Source organism: Triticum dicoccoides, chromosome 5B (assembly GCF_002162155.2).
Source record: "Triticum dicoccoides isolate Atlit2015 ecotype Zavitan chromosome 5B, WEW_v2.0, whole genome shotgun sequence".
Taxonomy (NCBI): domain Eukaryota; kingdom Viridiplantae; phylum Streptophyta; class Magnoliopsida; order Poales; family Poaceae; genus Triticum; species Triticum dicoccoides.
This window is the reverse complement of record NC_041389.1, coordinates 30,351,565-30,365,843: the sequence shown is the minus strand read 5'-3', so window position 1 is coordinate 30,365,843 and position 14,279 is coordinate 30,351,565. Positions and strand designations below refer to the sequence as shown.

The 14,279-nt window shown below is 45.6% G+C and overlaps 1 protein-coding gene across 1 annotated transcript; it reads left to right on the top strand.

Moving 5' to 3' along the window:
• Nucleotides 1-2,563: 2,563 nt before the first annotated feature.
• Nucleotides 2,564-4,609, top strand: LOC119307189 (noroxomaritidine/norcraugsodine reductase-like). Its single transcript, XM_037583284.1, has 5 exons — nucleotides 2,564-2,704; nucleotides 2,783-2,990; nucleotides 3,110-3,335; nucleotides 3,868-3,974; nucleotides 4,193-4,609. The coding sequence occupies exons 1-5, from the start codon at nucleotides 2,619-2,621 to the stop codon at nucleotides 4,355-4,357; spliced, it is 792 nt and encodes a 263-aa protein (XP_037439181.1). The 5' UTR covers nucleotides 2,564-2,618; the 3' UTR covers nucleotides 4,358-4,609.
• Nucleotides 4,610-14,279: the final 9,670 nt, after the last annotated feature.

The window sequence follows — 14,279 nt, the reverse complement described above, 5'->3', positions numbered from 1 at the left end:
CACGATCTTTTTCCACTGCAACTCGGTTATGGTAACGATCGCAATCCCAACCCGTTATGCATCTTCATATTGATCTTGGATGTGTGTAGGTGCAAAATTATTGTTTTCTACTATGTTACCCAACACCTAGGACGAGCCGACACCCCTGCCCACGCGTGCGGACTTCAACGCCATCATGGCGGAAGAGCAGCCAACGTCGCTTGTGTTAGCGTTCCAGCAGGCATAAGAGGACCAAGACTGCAATCTTCGTCTCCTCGACGAGCATCGACTCGCGAAGGGGCTAATCATCGACGATATGAACGATGATGCCTTCACAGCCATGGTCGCGGAGGATCCAACGTATCTATATTTTTTTTATTGTTTCATGCTATTATATTATAAATCTTGTATTCTTTATATGCCATTTTATATTGTTTTTATGGACTAACCTATTAACTCAGTGCCCAATGACAGTTTTTGTTGTCTACGTATTTTTGGTTTTCCAGAAAATCCATACCAAACGAAGTCCAAACACGATGAAATTTTTGACAATTTTTTCTGGACAAAAAGGGACCTGAAAGCTTTGTGAGGAGGCTAGAAGACTCACGAGGGAGCGACAAGGCAGGGGGGCATGCCCAGGTGCCTTGTGCCCTCCTGGGCCCCCTTTTGATCTAATTACAGTCCTATAAATTCCCATATATACAGAAACCCTCACGGAGGTGTCGAAACAATTCTTCTGCCGCCGCAAGCCTCTACTCTTCTGCGATCCCATCTGGAGGCCTTTTCGGTACTCTGCCGGAGGGAGAAACTGTTGGGGAGGCAATCTTCATCTACCTTGCTGCCTCTATGATGATGTGTGAGTAGTTCCAACAGGACCTATGGTCCATAGCACTAGCTAGATGACTTTCTCTCTCTCTCTCTCTCTCTCTCTCTTGATCTTCAATACAATGATCTCATCTGAGATCAATCCAATGTAAACTTTTGCAGTGTGTTTGTTGGCATCCGATGAATACTGGATTTATGATCGATTATTCATGAAAGCATTTGAGTATTTCTAAGATTTATCTATGTGTGATTTTATAGCCTTGTATTTCTCTCCGATCTATCTATCTCTTTTGGCCAATTAGATTGATTTATCTTTAGTGGGATAGGTGCTTGATAGTAGGTTCAATATTGCGGTATCCTTATTTTGTGACAGGAGGAGTTGTAAGGCCTGCATTTGTATTGTTGCTACTAAGAGTAAAACAAATGGGTCCTAACATAATTTTTTTGTCTTACTTTGTCTACATTATGTCATCATGCTTCAAGCATTACTCTGTTTGTTAAAACTTAATACTTAGAGATGCATGTTGAATAGTGGTCTTGGGGTAGAGTAATAGTAGTAGATGCAGATGGGTGTCGGTTTACTTATGATGGACCTAATGCCTATATATTGATCATGTCATGAACAATCATCATAACTATGCGCTATACTATCAATTGCCAAACAGTAATTTGTTTACTCACCGTTGCTATGCTTATGAGGGAGATGTCTCTAGTGAACCTATGGCCCCGGGTCTATGCACTTTAAATTTAGTAAAACCCTAAAAATACTTGCTGCAATTTATTTACCTTTTTATTTTCATTTTATCCATCTACCACTATCAGATTTAATTTTTGCATTGGCGAGTTCAAGAGGATTGACAACCCTCTACCCACGTTGGATGCAAGCATTTGCTTTGTGTGTCTACATGTACTGCTTATCTTGTTTGGGTGGTGTCTCTTACTAGTTCAGTAAATTTTGGTTCTTAACTGAGAGAAATACTATCTGCTACTATACTACGTCACCCGTTTTTTTCGGGGAAATCCCAACGCCTATCACAAGTAGCAAGCATAGGGCGTCTATGCGCATCGCACGAGACATAATCGTGAGCGATGGCGGCTATGTGTCGTGCAGGCAAAGAGAGATGCCATGTTTGCGGAGCTCGACACGAAGGCGGATGAAGAGGAGGCGCATGCGATCGTGTCGACAAGGAAGATTAGGACATGGGCCGGGAGCACGCCTGGTGTCCCATGTGGATGGTGCTCCATGTCTTATTCTTTCCCTCCCGTAGTTTCAATTCCCGGGGCTCTCGGCCGGTGAGCTTGCCGGACATGAAAAATACAGGACGAGGGACACAGACACTGCCATGACCGGCAAACATTTAGATTAGGTTTAAAAAGTGTCATCCGTTTTGTTTAGTTGAAATATGTTGAAAATGTAAAGAATTTGGTGCGGTTTAAATGAAAATAGTCCATTTATGTAATTTGTTTTACTCCCTCTGTCTCATAATGTAAGACTCCTTTTGACATTAATACAGTATCAAAAAACGTCTTACATTATGTGATGGAGAGAGTATTTGTCTAAATTCATTTGAAATATGTGTCTAATGTTGGATGGACAGCTCTGAACGCCTCCACGGACGGGTACAGTGTGCAGTCCGCGTTTTAGATGCATGTGGGACGCGTGTGTCGGTGGCAGGAATTGAACGAACGGAGGAGGTCACTCCAACGTGGCCTGTGTAATCTTCAAATAAGAGAGAACGTGACACCACACAATCAGACACGCACACACACAATCAGAGAGGGAGAGAGAGAGAGAGAGAGAGAGAGAGAGAGAGATGGCAGCCGCTGGAGTTAACAGGGAGCAGAGGTGGAGCCTCGCCGGCGCAACCGCGCTGGTCACCGGAGGCAGCAGAGGAATTGGGTACGTACATACACATGCTGCATTCAAGGAGCAAATTTCGTACTACGCTGCATGCTGCTAACTGGCATCAGACGACAGGCATGCAATCGTGGAGGAGCTTGTCGGGCTCGGGGCGCGGGTGCACACGTGCTCCGAGAACGCGGCGGAGCTGGAGGAGAGCCGCCGGCGGTGGGAGGAGATGAAGCTGCCGGTCACCGTCTCCGTCTGCGACGTCTCCGTGCGAGCAGAGAGGGAGAAGCTCATAGAGACGGCGACGCAGACCTTCGACGGCAAGCTCGACATACTAGTAAGATTAGTCTGTCTGTTCGATCAAAGTCAATTCACGTAATCCGTTACTGTTTTCTCAGTTATCTACTGAGGTAGGTCGATTTTCAGCTCGGGTTATTTTGCACCAACTCTATGTAGGTAAACAACGTGGGACGGAATCTGGCCAAGGCGTCGGTGGAGTGCACGGCGGAGGAGTACTCGCATCTCATGTCGACAAACTTAGAGGCGGCGTTCCACCTAAGCCAGCTCGCACACCCCTTCCTCCGAGACGCCTCCATCGCCGGAGGAGGCAGCATCGTTAACATCTCCTCGGTTGCAAGCTCACTTGGCTACTCGACCCTCGCAGTATACTGCATATCTAAAGGTATGCCAACCAAGGTTCTTGATTTTTATATGTTTACCGTACACGCAAGTTCTTACTTGATGCAGCCACATACCAACCCTTTTTTACGAAAAAAAAGGTGAACCTGGTCTGTGCATCGTTGCGACGCACACGGCTATTTTTATTAGCAAACCAGCGGCACTTAATTTGGAAATTGGGATGAAGAGCATAGTATCAAAGCTATTTTTATTAGCAAATCAGCGACGCTTAATTTGGAAATTGGGATGAAGAGAGTAGTATCAAAGCTATTTTTCTTAGCAAATCAGCGACACTTTAATTTGGGAATCGGGAGGGAGAGAGTAGTATCAAAGCTATTTTTATTAGCAAATCAGCGACACTTAATTTGGGAATTGGGATGGAGAGAGTAGTATCAAAGTATCTGGTGATGCAGGACTTAAAATCAATACTTACATAAGTGACGCACTACGATAGTGATAACTAAATCTCTAAAGTCGAACTAAGGTGCAAAAATTACTTCCATTGATGTTATTAATATATTATGTCAAACATGCAGGAGGAGTTAATCAGCTTACAAGGAGCCTTGCTGCGGAGTGGGCTCAAGACAAGATCCGTGTCAACTCCGTCGCTCCGGGTGGGATCAATACCGAGCTGCAAAAGAGTGTACGCACCGACCCCACATGAAAAAGATAAAGGAAATTTAAGAAATGCACAAGCCTAAATATTTCACCTAACTAATTTGAGCAAATAAGTCGTTATAAGGGACATTTTTTATATGCTCTTCTACTTTTTTTTCTCAGAATTTAACTTTTACTTTTAATATTTGCTATCTTGCCTGGCAAAACGATAACAAGTGATATATGTTGGATCAAACTTAACAGGTGGATCCGGAGATTGTAGAAAATACGTTGTCAAGAACTCCGATGCATAGACTCGGTGAGCCAGTGGAGGTGGCATCAATGGTGTCGTTCCTGTGCATGCCAGCAGCTTCCTACGTCACCGGCCAGGTCATCTATGTCGATGGAGGCCGAACCATCAGCGGCTAATTAATTATTCCAAGCTACTTTAGTAACCATTAAGCTCCTCTCCCGGTTGATAAGTGAGAATAAAATTAGGTTGTGTTTGGTTCTGATATGTATTCTAAAAAAATTGTTGTGACTTGTGAGCGGTAAGAAAGTTATTATAAACTTTCAGCTATGGAAAAGCTAAAAGTTGTTTGGTTGAGAGACAACCGTGAAATTGTAGATTTGGCTGTGAATTGGAACACTTCTTTCAAGTTGCTTAAAATTTCTCCAAAACATTATTTTCAACCATTCTAAGTCAAATAACCTAATGGTCTGTTCCCATTTTCAGCCTCTTATTCGAATATTTCTATGAGTTCTTTCATGTGTGCATCATTCCACAGCGCCTTCTCAGTCATACTTCAGTCAAGCAAAAAATAAATTCAATACAAGAGCATAGTACAACTATCAAATCTACATGAACATAACACTACTAGCACTGGATGCTATCCAAACACAAGTTCAAACAAAAATTTGTGAACATTTACCCATAGAAACATTACCACAAACGCATATCAAACACAATTCACTCACACATAAACTTGAGCATGTACTAGAAAGTAGCAATATGCAGCAAGTACTAATGAATATGTGCTCACAATATCCAATCTACTGCTAGTAATGATCCAATACAGAAAAAAATTAATGAACAGAGGGGGTTGAGATGCAACACGAAGGATGGAGGGGGTGAGGGAGGAGAGAGGGGGGTGATGTACCTTGTTGTGGAAAGGAGCTGAAACGATCGGTATGGTCGACTAGACATGGTGAATATGCGACTAACAATTTTTAACTTCTTTCCTGAATTTTAGATTATCAACAAGAAAGTAGGTTGTCTAGATATGTAACTAGGTGGACAACCTATATGATGAGCTAAACAAGATAAGCACAAGCAAGAATATAAGCAACACAATATAAGTTTGCACAAAGTAAGTGAAGGAAGAATAAACCGCAAGTAGACACGACGAGGTTTTGTCCGAAGTTCCCTTGTTTGGGGGAGGTACATCTCCGCTAGAGGGGTGTGGAGGCACAAAGCACCCCAAGTGCCACAATTGCTGACCCCATTCTCCTCACGCCTCGCACAATGCAAGGTGCCACAAACCCACTATTTGTTGAGGTGGCAATCGGACCTTCATAAATAAGGTTGGGGCAATCTCCACAACTTAATTGTAGATTCCTAACACCACCATGAAGCTACACCACAATGGAATGTGGCTCCGAGGTGACCTTTTTCATCTAGGGTGCCAAACACCCAAGAATAACAAGATCCATAGTCAAATGTAGGGGAATCAAATTACCTTTGGTGGAATTGCAGATCTAGGTCTCCTCCCTCAATCCCTAGCAAATCCAAAAGTTTGGTTGGCCAAAGAAGGAGATCAGGCAAGAAGAAGCTTAGAGCATTGATGAAGGAGATACAAAAGCAATAGGTATGTGGGAGGAGAAAGAACCCCCGCCATTTATAGGTCCCTCTAAATCTAATCGATATGCTTCGGAATTACACTGGTCAATACAACCGCCTGTAGTCACACCTGCCGGAGCGGTACTTTCGTCAGGGTGATCTGTAGTACCGGCTATAGAAATATACCCGGAACTACCACCAGGCTACGCCCTTGTACCGCTTCAAAACCGAGAAGAATGCCCCCCCCCCCTGAGCAGTGGTTGCCCTGGTACATGGAGCGGCAGTGTTGCTCCAAACTAGGAGCGGTACAACCGGCTGGGTGCCTAGCAGAAGTCCCAAGCGGTACAACCGCTGGGCAAAGCGGTACAACCGAGTGTGTAATTTCAGCACATGTTAGAGTTGGATTGTTTCCTCGAAAACGGATAGGAAGGCAATGTGGGTGCAATATGAGTTTTGTGTACGTGATTTGGTTCCACCCGTACTTTCCAACGCGCGCTCCCTCTTAATAGTACGGATTTTCTTTGATCAAAGAAATAAAAGTGTCGAAAATATGCATGTGTAGCTCAAGCACACGGATAGTCCACAAATTGCATTGTCGTCAACACCAAAATACTAGGGAGGGAAATGCCCTTTCAGGGGCGATGTCGGGATCTGCTCAGATTGTGGCATTCGATGCAGGGCAGTGACAGCTATGTGTAGTAGCGGATGGAGGGGTAGAAATAGGGTGGTTGGGCAGATGAAGGACTGGCGACGTGTCGATGAAGGGCCAATCGGAGGGCAACACTATGATGGATGGCTCGTCGAAGGGGTGGCGCCACCCAGCGAGCCAACCCTAGTTCCTAGTTGCGGCATGCTGCTTCTGTTTTCTTATGGGGCAAGGAGGAGTTCGGGGTCCTTACGTGGTCTTATGATTTTCAAGGGAACGAGGAGAGTTGTTCAGCCGCTACCATCACGCACACTGTGAAGTAAAAGAACGAAAAAAAAATCCACTTACCAGTGTCAAAGGTGGTAAATACATCCCAACTTGTAGGGAGCATAAAAATAGTTTGTTAAGAGAAATGTTGGGGCATGGCAGCAGTGAAAATTGCACTACGAGAAGTCACAGATCTTACGGAGTTGGTTTTGCTGGAGACCCTCTTTGGTTTAGCTTATAGGTTTTGTACCTAGAACTTGGCGAATTTTTGTCCAAAAAGACCACTTCCTAGTGCAATTAACAGAAAGGACCACATCTAGATCAAATTGCCAGAAAAATGCCATCCGAGCCGTGGCGGTAGGCACGCCAGCCAACACATGGCAACTACTGCCACGCTCGGAGGTGACAACCCCTGCCGCCACAGCTCCAGGTGGCAGGCACTGCATTACAGGCCCAGGCGAACGGCGACGAAACTTGGCGAGTGGGGGCTAAATTTCGTGTTTTGACCTTTTTTGTAGTTTAGCCGGATCTGGCCCTGGTTCAAAATTATTTCGACATTTTACCCTTTCGCTATGGCCGCAATGTATGGCGGTAGGTTTGCATAGCCTACCGCCAGGACCTTCGGCAGTAGGGAGACGACAGATGCCGTCACGCAAACGACCAGGTGCTGACCTGGCAGACACCCTACCGCCAGAGAGGGCGGCGGTAGGATGTACAGACCTACCGCCGGAAGCCCTAGCGGTAGGGTGTGCAACCCTACCGCAGGTCAACTGCCACTTCTGGTCACAGGACCCATGGCCGTGGGGTGAGGCCCCCTGCCGCCTTAGTCCGTAGCGGTAGGCTGGGTAAATGTACCGCCAAATGCGCCGGCAGTAGGGTCCCATCATAGTGCATTTGTTTCACAGTTTGTATTTTGAAGTAGTTGTTGAAGAAACTATGCTCTTTTCAATGTTGTAGTGACTGGCATGAAGTTAACTTAATGTTAAAACTGAATTTGACAGACAAACTTGTGAAAAAACTGAATTTGACAGCACATAATTTCATATTCATTGAGAACATAATCGAAAAGCACAAGGCATTACACGAGGCACATAGTTTCATATTCATTGAGAACATAATTAAAAGGCACAAGACAAACTAATAGGACGATCTTCAAACAAGTTCAGGGAGCGGGAAGACATCTTTAGAGCTCGTTGTATGTTAGCCCTGGCCATGGAGACAGAAACAACAACAGATCCACCGGTTCATGCGGAGGCGGAACGCTGGTCAGCATCCGACAGTTCAAGCACTCCCACCTTGCCTTGCCCGCTGGAGTTTTCGCCTCTGCCCTTCCCCAGTTGATGTCGAAAGCTGATGCACTTGGGGTGGCATCTTGGCTCTCTCCTCCGCATTGCTCTCAAAGTAGATTCTCCGGCCAAAATTGCGCAGCTCCTAGTCGGCATGTTGCTTGGCAACTTCAATTCACCCTTCCCGACGGAAACGGGAGATAGTTGGATCTGCCTCCATCTTTACCTTCACACTCTTCCACTCCTTCACGCTCTACGACCAACACTTTACATTGTCGAGGATCCGCTCTGCCCTCTTGTGCCACCACATTACCCTCGTCGCCTCTAGGACCTCGTCTGAGACAGATCCCACCGGCTGAAGTTGCTCGGGGAAGGCCTCGTACATGTACGAGAGCGACATCTATGGCGGAATGTGCTCCACGGTTCCGTACCTAAACCTAGGAAATATGAGTTAATCTTTCAATAAGCATATGAAGATTTTTTAACATGAACATGAATTAGGGTTTGTAACATGAATTAGGGTTTGTAACATGAACATGAACATCAATCAGGGTTTGTAACATAAACAAAGTACATCATATCAATTAGGGTTCATCATTATTTTTTTAAACATGGACATGATTTTTTAACATGAATATGAATTAGGGTTCATCATATCAACATGCATCATCACATCTAAATAAAATCCACCAACAGTTTTACATATCAAACTAAATTGACTCAAACTAAATCATTCCTAAACTACAAAAAAACTCAAATCAAGTTCAAAAACGGGAGTGATTTGACTCAAACTAAGAGGAGGGATCGGAGGAGCTTACGATTCCCGTTTCGGGGCCATCTCGATCCACAAAATAGGTGAAGGAATGAAGAAGGTCCGAGAGGGAGTAGAGGAGATGAGAGAGGGGGCGAGAGGAAGAAGAAGAGACAAGAGGAAGAAGAATGGGCGGCTGAGTGGGGGGATAAGGGGCGTGGTGGGGCGGGCGGCCCATGGCATATAAAAAGGCCCCCAGTCCTACCGCCAGAGGGAACAACGATAGGGTTTGTAGTCCTACCGCCATGGCCCCTAGCGGTAGGGTGTGCAACTCTACCGTAGTTCTGTTGGTATTTTTTGTCACAATACACATGCGCGTGGGGTTAGGCCCCCTACCGCCAGAGGCTTCGGCGATAGGTTATGGAAACCTACCGCCCCAATCCCCGGCGGTAGGTCCTGATCATAGTGCATTTTTTAAACATAACTTGTATTGTCTTCAGTTTTTTGCACATAACAATTCCAATACTTAAAACAATAAGCATATGTATCACATATATGAAGAATAGCTCATGAGCAAATGGTTCAACTAAGAAAGATGGTTTATATAGCAAGCACACATCCACAAATGTTTCACGAAGTTTGTACATAGCAAAGTTCAACAATTAAGAAATAGTTTCACGAAGCAAACATATAATGTTTAACTAGTTCGACGGCACGGCAGCCAAGGTTCGGCATATTCCAGGCACTTGCTCCGGTACTCCAGGAGCCATGAGAGTGGTACACCAGAAGTCCAGTTTTTCTTAGTGGGGGTGGGGGGTGGCAGTCGCCGATGAGGGCGACAACCCTATCGTGCCAGCTCGTCCGCTCCACTCGTCCTGTGAGAGCACGACCCTTGAGAGGTATGATCGTAATCATCCCCCAATCCTGGAGGGTCACGGTCATCTCCCCACATGGAAGATGGAAGTTGTGCGTCTCTAGCCGCCACCGGTCGATCAAAGGCGTGAGAGCTGAATGGACGACCGTCGGCGGCTTACACTTGAACTGCAGGACGAAACCCAATAGTCGGGCTCTCCTGTAGAACAGTGTGCACCACTCGTTGTACTCCATCTTAACGGTCGTCTTGTGAGCCCTCATCCGCAATGGCGGGAGCATCTGTGAAAATCAAGAACCAAACCATAATTAGCATAGACATAACAGTTAGCAACTTTTTTTCATCAATTCGAAAGATTTGGTTTAAGAATGGTAATTGCCACTCCATTCTCAATGAAACGGGCACGGTGACCCTGGTCGAACCTAGGGTCAAGCATGGTGTACTTAATGTCGATGTCGTCCGCAAGAGGTGGCCTCCTAAAAAATTGCATAAACATAAGCATAAGCATATCAAAAGCATTTGTAACATGAACTAGGGTTCATCATGAACTAGGAAACATATAGGTCATGCATCATATCATATCATATCATACCAAGGTTCAAATGCATCATATCATATCATATCATATCATACCAAGGTTCAAATGCATCATATCATATCATATTTCTCCAACAACATCCAACATGCATCATATCATATTTTTTTCAAAAACAAAAAACATGAACTAGGGTTCATCTTGAGGGGTTCACCATTTTTATTCCAGTAAAATCCACTACTTGCATCATATAACATCCACATGCATCCTATATCACAACAAATATCTCCAATATTCATCATTTCATAAAAAAAATTAACACAAAAAATTATGAACTAGGTTCATCTTGAGGGCTCAACATTTTTTCTCCACCTACATCCACTACTTGCATCATAGCATATCAACATGCATCATCATATCACAACAAATTCCTCCAACATGCATCATATCAAAAAAAAATCCTCCAAAAATAATATGAACTAGGGTTCATCTTCACATAAGCATACCAACTAGTGACTAGAGTTCATATCTAACACATGATAACATCTACAATCAACCTAAATCAATCCTAGGGTTCAAATTTTTTTAATGTACTTCAAAAAGAGGAGTGATTTGAATCAAATAATGCGATGAATCGGAAGCTATTTGACAAAAACTAACTGGAGGGATCGAAGGAGCTTACTTTTCTTTCTTCGGGGCCATCTCGATCTGCAAAAATGGTGAAGAAACGATGAAGATCGGAGGGGGGAGTGGAGGAGATGAGAGAGGGGCGAGAGGAATTGCTCTGTTCTTGGAGGGCGACCGGGTGGGGGAGAAGGGGGTGGGGCGGCCGGCCCGCGGGCTTATAAGTGTCCATATCCTACCGCCAGGGACCCCGGCGGTAGGTTCAGATAGCCTACCACCAGGATCAGCGGTGGTAGGGTGGGACGGAGGCCGTTAAAGCCTGCTGACGTGGATAACTTTCCTACCGCCGCAGGTTCTGGCGATAGGCTAGGTAATCCTACCATCGGTCCTCATGGCGGTAGGAAAAAGGATCAGATTTTTTAAAAAGATCAAATAGGGGTTAGATCTGGACAAACTACAAAGAAAGGGTCAAAACATGAAATTTAACCGCGAGTGGGCACTATTGGACACAGCAGGCGGTTGGCAGTGGACGGTAGGCCCTGCCGCCACGCACCTAGGCGGCAGGCACATGCATGTTGCGACACCCATTCTAGCAGTAGCACTATGTGGCTAGCTAGCTAGGTACCGTGCCACTCTCGGCTTCTATCTACAAAGATTGTTTTAACTACTAACACTCTGTACTATCCAATTTGTTTTCTGCGGAAGATAAACAAACGCCGGCCAACAAATGAAGATGTAACACACTTTAGGAACTCACTGCCCCGAAAATTAGATAGAAATACCGTAGTTTATATACTTACCCAAACCTCATTAAGTCAAAACCTGGATGACCACCTAAAAGATCAAGGATGTCGCCTAGAGGAGGGGGGGGGGTGAATAGGCGCTTTAAAAAAAATTACGGTTTAGGCTTGAACAAATGCGGAATAAACCTAGCGGTTAATTTGTTAAGCACAAAACCTACAACAACTAGGCTCACCTATGTGCACCAACAACTTATGCTAAGCAAGCTAAACAACTAAGTGATAGCAAGATATATGACAAGAAACAATATGGCTATCACAAAGTAAAGTGCATAAGTAAAGGGCTCAGGTAAGAGATAACCGAGGCATGCGGAGACGACAATGTATCCCTAAGTTCATACCCTTGTGGATGCTAATCTCCGTTTGGAGCGGTGTGGAGGCACAATGCTCCCCAAGAAGCCACTAGGGCCACCGTAATCTCCTCACGCCCTCGCACAATGCAAGATGCAGTGATTCCACTAAGGGACCCTTGAGGGCGGTCACCGAACCCGTACAAATGGAGACCCTTGGGGGCGGTCACCGAACCCGTACACTTTGGCAACCCTTGGGGGCGGTCACCGGTACCCGTCAAATTGCTCGGGGCGATCTCCACAACCTAATTGGAGACCCCGGCGCTTTCCCGGAGCTTTACACCACAATGATTGAGCTCCAAACAATACCAACCGTCTAGGGCACCAAGGCACCCAAGAGGAAACAAGTTCAATGGTACCAAGAACCCAAGAGTAATAAGCTTCTCAACTTGTAACTTCCACGTATCACGTGGACAACTCAAACCGATGCACCAAATGCAATGGCAAGGGCACACGGAGTGCCCAAATCCTTCTCTCTCAAATCCCACCGAAGCAACTAATGCTAGGGAGCAAGATGAGAGGAAGAACAAGAAGGACAACACCAAGAACTCCAAGATCTAGATCCAATGGGTTCCCCTCACATAGAGGAGAAAGTGATTGGTGGAAATGTGGATCTAGATCTCCTCTCTCTTTTCCCTAAAAAACTAGCAAGAATCCATGGAGGGATTGAGAGTTAACAAGCTCGGAGAAGGTCAACAATGGGGGAAGAACACGAGCTCAAAGGATAAGGTTCATTAGGGAAGAAGACCCCCTTTTATAGGAGGGGAAAAATCCAACCGTTATGTGCTCAGCTCGCACACGAGCGGTACTACCGCTCGGGCGAAAGAAGCAGGGAAAAGGAGCAACAAAACAAGAACCTTGGGGCGGTAGTACCGCTTACAAGCGGTACTACCGCTGGAGGAGTAGAGCACGGGACCAAAGGAGACAGGACAGAGCAGATTACGGTGGCAGTAGTGCAATAGCGGTACTAGCGCCCGATCGGAGCGGTACTACCGCTTATAGGCGGTACTACCGTCGATTCTGGGCGGCACTACCGCTTATAGGTGAAACTGCCATGCCTTACTGCCGCGCAACTACTGCTGAACCCGACACGAAAAGAGCAGACACAAAAACGAGGCGGTAGTAGAGCGGCACAGGAGCGGTACTACCGCTTGACGCTACAAGCGGTACTACCGCTGGCTACGCGGTACTACCGCTGGGAGAAAAGCAGAACTGCCATAACTTCTTCATATGAGCTCCGAATTGAGCAAACTCAAGCTTGTTGGATATAGTAAGAAGAGGCAGAGGAGGTATGCCTAAGATATAGAGGAGTGAACACTCCAACAGAGAAGAACCGGCATAACCTCCAACATCGAAAACATCATAGAAGAAGCATGTGAACTCTGTTTTTAATGAACTCGAGCTTGTCAACAAGATGACCAAAAGCTCCAAGACTCACAAAGAGAACCAAACAAGAACCAAGAAAGATTATGCAAGGATGCAATGGTTTGAGCTCTCTACGAATGATATGATCAAGTTACTCATCGAGAGCCCCCCTTGATAGTACGGCAATCGAACCTAAAACCCGGTCTTCCAACTACCATCATGAGACCGGTAAAATGGAAAACCTATCAAGGGCAAACCTTTGCCTTGCACATGGTCCACTTGAGCTAGATGATGACGATCTTGACTCCCTCAAGTTGAACCACCTTTCTTGATTGCGTTGTTTCGATGAAGACTAGTTGATTGCTCCCCCATACTCCACTATGGGTGAGCCACTCTTCCGCACATCTTCACAAGTCCATTGTCACCACAATGGACGGTAAGCTTCAAGCATTTGATCTCTTCATGATGCTTCACTTGAACTTGCACACCACAACCTAACCCCACACAGAACTCTCACGAAGATCATGGGTTAGTACACGAAGCGTAATTGACAATGCTTACCATCGCTTGATCCCTCTCGGTACATCTTCTATGCTTTGAGTGTTAATCAACTTGATTCACTCTTTGACTTAGTCTTGATCAACCTCTCACATGACCAATCTTTAGGTAATTCCTTGAATGGCACCTTGGTCATCACAAACTCTCCTTGAAACCAAGAAATGGACTCCAAGAAAAGCCTATGGGCAAATCCTTCAAATAAAACTCAAGGCAACCATTAGTCCATAGAGATTGTCATTAATTACCAAAACCAAACATGGGGGCACCGCATGTTCTTTCACCACCTGCGTCGACCAGCTTTCCTGCATGCATGCGCCTACCGCCAGGCTGCATGGCAGAAGGCCGGCCCACTGCGTGCCGCCTGGTTGTATGGCGGTAGGGCCCACTGGCCAATCCCGTTCCATCGTCATTTGTTTGGGCCTGTAACACAGCGCCTGCCGCCTAGCCCTGTGGCGACA